The sequence below is a fragment of the Pyxicephalus adspersus genome, chromosome 3 (genome assembly GCF_032062135.1).
Source record: "Pyxicephalus adspersus chromosome 3, UCB_Pads_2.0, whole genome shotgun sequence".
Taxonomy (NCBI): domain Eukaryota; kingdom Metazoa; phylum Chordata; class Amphibia; order Anura; family Pyxicephalidae; genus Pyxicephalus; species Pyxicephalus adspersus.
In genome coordinates this window covers 155,921,174-155,928,479 of record NC_092860.1, presented here as the reverse complement: position 1 = coordinate 155,928,479, position 7,306 = coordinate 155,921,174, and the positions used below count along the sequence as shown (strand labels likewise).

At 38.0% G+C, this 7,306-nt stretch overlaps 1 protein-coding gene across 1 annotated transcript in view; it reads right to left on the bottom strand.

The window, feature by feature from the left end:
• Positions 1–6,442, bottom strand: part of LOC140327586 (vomeronasal type-2 receptor 26-like) — a 34,267-nt gene extending 27,825 nt beyond the window's left edge. Inside the window, exons 1-2 of the mRNA XM_072406974.1 lie at positions 6,378–6,442; positions 2,553–2,881 (exon numbers count right to left, since the gene is read on the bottom strand). Of these exons, the coding sequence (XP_072263075.1) occupies positions 2,553–2,881; positions 6,378–6,442 (394 nt within the window). The remainder of the gene's footprint in view (positions 1–2,552; positions 2,882–6,377) is intronic.
• Positions 6,443–7,306: the final 864 nt, after the last annotated feature.

The following is a 7,306-nucleotide window of genomic DNA, read 5'->3' as shown; positions in this document are numbered from 1 at the left end:
ATCAAATTATGTTTCTGATATGCGAAAGCAAATTCTGCAGTTCCCCACAGTCATTAATGACCTAACAGTCTATTATCTTCCTAATTGTAATGGAAACATTGCAGATTTATAGGATCTATGTCCAAATAGTCCATCAATAAAGTCCATATTAGGCATGGCCACTCTGTGCTTTATGAAATATTTCTTGATTGCAGACTTTCAGGTACTCAGGAATTTTGTTGTAAGTAATACAATATACTAAGGGACCATCAGATGTAATAATTTCCTTACATATGTTATTATACTATATATACACACACAATACCTGTATCCACCTGTTACCACATCCTCAGACCACACACATTTCATTGTGTGCAGTATGTCTGCCAATCCCTTTGCCTGCATTCTGCTGTGCTGTGCCCATGATCAAGCTATTACCGACATTACCGACATTGTACATGAATATACGTCCAGCTTTGCAGGTTCTCCCCATGTCTGCGTGGGTTTCCTCCCACATCCCAAATACATGTAGTAAGGTTCATTGGCTTCCCCCCAAAACTGACCTTACATATAGCTTTGCTAGGGACATTAGATTGTGAGATTCTTTCAGGGGCAGCTAGTGGCACGACTATGGACTTTGTACAGCGCTGCGTACTATGATGGCGCTATTTAAATACCGTATAATAGTAATAATAACAATTATTAGTACAAATTGGTAATAATTTCCTACTGTGGGGTAACCCTGATCCCTGGTCAGGGATCACAAAGGGGATCTTCTTAGATAATAAAAAATATTATCAATGTCTGATATGAACAAAGTAAGGGAATCTTCTCAGACTGATCCCTGGTCAGGGATCACAAAGGGGATCTTCTTAGATAATAAAAAATATTATCAATGTCTGATATGAACAAAGTAAGGGAATCTTCTCAGAATATGGACAATGTTATTGATATCAGATGTGAACAAAGTGAAGGGACCTTTTATAAGATTATAGATGCTTTTATCAAATGCACCTACCCCTCCTGAGTAACATCCAGACAAAAACATGGATCAGATATCAAATAGATAGAACTGTGTGCTTTTGTCAGAGACAAAAAAACTATAAGGTAACAAAAAAACAAGATGCAAAATTCCAAAAACTTTTGTTATTGATAAGCAATATTTATATAGCGACAACATATTATGCTGCGCTGTACATAAAATAAGGCAAACCAAGGTACTTTATGTTTTAGGGTCCCGGTCATATCAAGATTCCACCATTGCTCTGTATTTTTCCTAAAATACAAAACTTCCAAATTCATTACTGACATTTTACTTCTCTCTGTGGAAGGGCAATAGCCTTCAATAGCTACAATAGCCTGATGCCTTCCATGTACTCTGTTTTAAAACCTTGAAACTCTTCTAAGAAACTATAATGTTGGTCATTTTCAGCCTGTAAAGAATTGTTATCTGTCTTTGTATTTTATATTATATGAGGTTGAATGCCCCAACATGCTGAATACACTTCAGTATCACGTCTGTGTGTTTTATATTGATGGGGGTTTATCCTCTGTTCAGTGCAGAGACAAACAAAATCTAGCAACGTGGCCAAATAATTCACAAGCATAGCATCTCATCTTGTGAAACATTTTTTCACCATTGATACAGGTTTAGGCTGAGGACCTGGAATGTTACAAGCGTATGATGACTGTTTACAGGACACAGTTTTAGAAGAGTTTTGACATTCCCTACGAACACTGGATGAAGTCACTGTCCTACTATACAAACAAGAAGACACGTCTTTTTTCATTTGGGTATGGGGTGTAATAACTCTCTCCTTGCCTGAACATATACAAGGACCTTGTGTTTTATTAGCAAACTGGTCTATCTTCAGACACAATCTTGTGATCTCACATTTAATCAGCGGGTTCGTTTTGGTAACAGTATCAGCATTACTCATGGACATGTCATATGCACAAGCTGGTCCAGTAACTTTACCCTGACCCAGTCTGTTAGCAATGGTTGCCTATAAGAATGGTCTGCATCAGCTGTGCCTCTCTCTGTTTGCAATGTGTGTGGTCTATAGTTTTATCCATTTTTGTTTCCAAGAGCTGATCTTGGAAACAAAACACAATGCAAAAACACAATGAAAAGAAACAATGCAATGAAAAAGTCAATTTAGAAGGACTCATAAAAGACCAATGTATGAACAATTAAATATCATTAAAATCCTACACAATCATTTGCAAAGGTGTGCTTAAACCATTCCCAGGCACCGAGCTGTGGACAGCCAGCAGTAAGTGTTCAGAAGAAATAAAACATATGGTTTTACCCAATAGCCTGAACTTAACCTCTCTCTGAACTCCTCTGACCTTTCTTCTTCAATCTCCAAAGCCTTCAATGTCTCTTTCCTCAGGTCAAGCAGTCACAGCTTTACTAACTTTCAGTGAATAGTTACAACTCCTTTGGTAAATCAGCTTCAGTGAGTTATAAACAATGTTTTTGTTTTTTTTTACCAGTACCAGTTTGGGTATTTCTCCTGTTTGGTCCTTTATAAAATAAGATGTTAATGAAAATACATAATATTAGTTACACATGATGAGGATAGGGGTGTAATTGCGTGGTCTTACCTGGGTGTAACCATACAGATTCAACAACCGAGCCATTTGTAGGGTGGTATCTGATCTGAGGTCCCCGATGAAACCAGCCACGTTATCCCGCTCCATACAGGAATAATTTGGAGCTGTCCTCGTATGTCCAGACAAGATTTGTAGAACATCTTTTATAGCTTTATTCATATGTCCACAAGAATCATACACATGATATCCCAGAGTCACATTGGGCAGAATATCCGGATTAAGGTTTATCTCGTTAATAGCAAACATAAATGCCAGGAGATGTGTATATCCTTTGCTGTCTACACTGTGGGAAAATAGGATTTGTTATAGATTTTAGCACAATTTTAGTAAAATTCCTTAACCCTATCATTTTCGAGTATTACCTTCCCCTTTTGCATTTCATGTGGCTAAACATTTTACTTTTTTTCTGCTTTTTGATACTATAAAGTGATTAGATCACAAGTCTGACCTTGTTCCAGGTCATCAGATTCTAAGCAGATGTGATCCTTCAGGTACTAATGCTTATATATAAGGTCATTGATATAATAACTTAATTCAAATAAACTAAAGTTTTAAGTAAACCTTAACAATGAAAATTTCTTAATGACTTCCCTCTGGTCCGGTAATTATCTCCTTCAGCTTCATACCTTTATATCCCGACCTCGGTCCTTAACCGTTTCAGTGGAGATACTTGGAGTTATGAGGGTGGATGTCAGCCAATAAGGTTTTCCTTTTGACCTAATAGTCCTCTACAGGTATCACATTTCCACCATGGGCCTGTTTATTCCATAATGACTTTTTTATTAGGATAAACAATGTCTAGATATGACCACTTGAGTTACACAACACTCCAACAACATTCCCTTTAGCAATGCCCCGACTGTACAAGCAAAACATTTTCTTATTGGAAGCCATGGAGGAAAGCCCTTACTGCTACTTTTGCTCAAAAAGATTAACCCTGGAAACGTTGAAGTATTTTATGCAATATCCTACAACATGTTCAATGTACTCACATACTTTGAAATCGGAGACCAGAAAAATGTATTCTATGAATGGGGGCCACAAAGGTGTCAGACAGTCACATTAAGATGACGTGTGGTACTGAAACCATACAATGTACATACTGTAAATGATTATAAATGCAATAATGAACATTAGTACTTAATGATAATTTAGGATTTTTTCCATTTCTATTCTTTTAATGAAGTTTTGCATTTCACGGCTGACTTACCCTGCACACATGAGATTGACTAATAGGTTTCTCGTAGGACCCCACCATGTCATTGTAGAATGAGCAGTGAATAATCCTCCTATAATGATGTCTCCTTCCTGAGAATACTTATACTCAAATGTATAATTCCTCATTGTGATATCACATTGCTGAGCGGAGTTCCGTGTGTCAGATGAGCCGGGGGTCACACACAAAGCCAACAACCAGAAGACTCTTATAGATGATTGAATATAACATGGAAGGATCTCTGATAGAGTCAGCTCCATTATTCTCTTTGGTATAGAATCTCATTGCTGAGAGATGTACAGAATCCTGACACTGATTTCAGGTTCAGGTGAATGTTGTAACAGTGTCAGGTTTATAAAGGATATCACAGTTATATTTCTGATGTAATGGAATAAAAATATTGCAGATAATTGAAAAAAGGACAGAATAAAATATACAAATCCCCCAAGGACTGTTTCCAACAACTTACACTAAAGTACATTTTTTTATTTTACTTAATTTATATTATTGATAAATGAAAAAAATAAAACCTACAAGAAAAATACAAGCAAGAATGATAGGAAAATGTTAACATTTACACATACATGTACTTATCTCTTTGTTTTTTTGCTTTAGCTATTTAAGTTTTTCTGGGGAAGAACGGCCAACAGATTTGGATATTATCCATGAGTTGGGTACCCAGAAAGAACATGTAGTACTCCAAAGTACTTTCTGCTACTTCCACTGAAAACACTTCTTTTTCTTTTTTATTGGTTCCATGAGAGTGTCACTATAATGGTTTTGGTGTCTGGGAGGTGAAAAGAAAGCTCTGTAGGAGGTACTGTATAGATTCTCGGTGTGACTCACACTTCTCTTGCCCAACGTCAATTTATCATGGCTCACATGTAGCTTGCTTGGTTTGAATTACCTCTCTGTCTGGTTTGGAAGTCTGAATGTGGTGCTGAAGCACTATATGGTATATAATGGTAATAGGAATAATATCTAATAAGGCAAAGCAGAACTTCTTCACTGGAGTCTCTGGATCAATGGCCTTCACCACAAGCAAGGGGAGCATATTGAAGCCAAATCCGGGTCTGAGGATAAAGCCAACATATTTGTCCAATTTATGGTGAATAGGGCTGGATGAGAAAGACCATGACATTTTGGAGGCACAGGAACACAAAGGGTTACCTTATGATTGGTAGAGAGGTAAGTGATCATAGAGATCTAAGATACAACCAGTCACCAAGAGAGTAATCAGAGCCCTCCAATAGTGACCCCAAAATTTTAAAGCAAGTAAGAAACAGACCAATTGCAATTGAAGGAGGATAAGTGGAGAATAAGTCCAAATGAAGATTGTTGAATATCTAGTGGAAACTCTGGGTTCCCCATTATCTGTGTGATTGGATATACAGAGGAGCATATGCTATATATAGGAAGAAACAAAGTTCCATTCATTATGTATGGTAACAATATAGAAAAAACAATATGAATTCATAGTCGTTGTTCTACCCAAGGGATGAACTAACATGGATAGGTGTCAATGGGCGAGTATAAATGCACCCAATGTTTATGGGTAGCATTGGTTGAAAATCTAAACCATTTCCTGGCCATTTACATGAACTGCTCAAATGATATTTTCTATATGGGGGAGTTACAGGCAGGGGTATAGTCTGAACAAGGAGGTTACAGATTATTCTCCAGGCTCCAGTGTATTTTGTCAGTCCAGTGTTTGATCCTAGGTGTTTCTTGACCATCCTGGATTTTTTGGCATTCTGAACTTTTCTGTGCCAATATTTTCTTGGCTGTGTATTTGAACCATCTGCTTTTCCAGATTCATACTTCAGCATTATTCTGATCTCCCTTGATTGATATTAGCCCTGACCTTTGCCTGTTCTAACTACTTTGTTACCTCTCAAATTTGTAGCACTCTGTAGTCCAGTTCCTTTCAGCAGTTGTCAGCTTTGTCACATATGGACCGCTATGCAGACATCATGGCTGATGGAGCTGGAGGTTGGTATCTTGGACCCTGCAACTTTTTAATGCTCTAGCCAGTGGGCAGACTATTTTCTCCACCTAATAGTTCCATGGACAGCATATCTCTGATGAGATTTATGTTGTTGAATTCTGGGGTATCCCCAGCCTATGTGGCAAAGTGTGAGAAAATCACATAGTCTACAACAAATGTTCCTGGTGCATGTCTCTTGGATCTCCTACTTGTTATAGAAATAAATTCCAAGCACTCAGACCATACAAAACTTCCTTTAGAAAGTCTAGATCTGGCCCTCTATGATGCCATGAAGGTTAATTTATTTAGCCTATCCACACCCCTCTCTCCATGCCTCTAGGTGTTTCTTGCTGAAAAGTCTCATCTCCCCATCCAAGATTTATCCAAGCTACTTTTTTGGAAAGTAAAAACTGTAAAGGAAACACTGACAGGAGGATTACCACGGCTGTGCAGCCGTGGGAAACATCCTGTCATTGTGAGATAACCTGTAAAAAAGTAAAAGTTAGTTACACAAATCACACACATTCAATAAATTACTTTAACTTTAAAGCCTCTTTTTTTAACACATTTTTTTACACACGAATTTGCCCCGTCGAATCCCGTGTTATTCGGGTCTGGTCTATTCCAACTCGAACAGCCATATTCGAGTCTAATATAAGGACAACAACCCAAATTTGAACACCAGCACTATTTGTAAGCACTCATGCAGTAGCAGTCATGAATACTGCATGAGTTCTGAATAAAACCGGCTCATGTATTTAAAAATGCAGAAACCCCGTCATCAAACTTACCCTTGCAAAAAAAAAAAAACATTTGCTCATATACCTCTTTAATTCTACACTGTTGCTCTAAGCATATGTGTAGCTTCTAGATGCTAAATGCACCCTTCTCACCCTATATGACCACCCTATCAGCACCCTATATGACCACCCTATCAGCACCCTATATGACCACCTTATCAGCACCCTATATGACCACCCTATCAGCACCCTATATGACCACCCTATCAGCACCCTATATGACCACCCTATCAGCACCCCATATGACCACCCTATCAGCATGATCGAGATGGGGCTTTCTATTAACTTATAGCTAAGGGTTTTCATTCCATGTTGACCTCAACTTATATTCCTATGATTCTCACCCATCCTGGTAGTCTATCCCAAACAGTGACAATGGTTTTCAGAGGTATTATTCTGATTTGTATAGACTCCCTCAAACAACAAAATCTTCCATTTCTCTTAGGCAGTACATAACAGACACAGCTCTTCCCACCTATAAGTTGTAGAGGCTTAAAAATCTCTATTCACTGAAGCAGAGGTACAGCGTGTTATTAAATCCTCTACCTATCTATCCTCTTTCCTCAACCAGGAAAAGTATGGGCCCAGATGGTTTCACACAGTGCTTTTACAGATATCTTTCCCCATAGAAGATTGAGAAACTTTTTTCTCACTGACCTTCTCTTTCCCAACCAACTGCTGGGCTCAGGAAAAGATTTTTCAAAT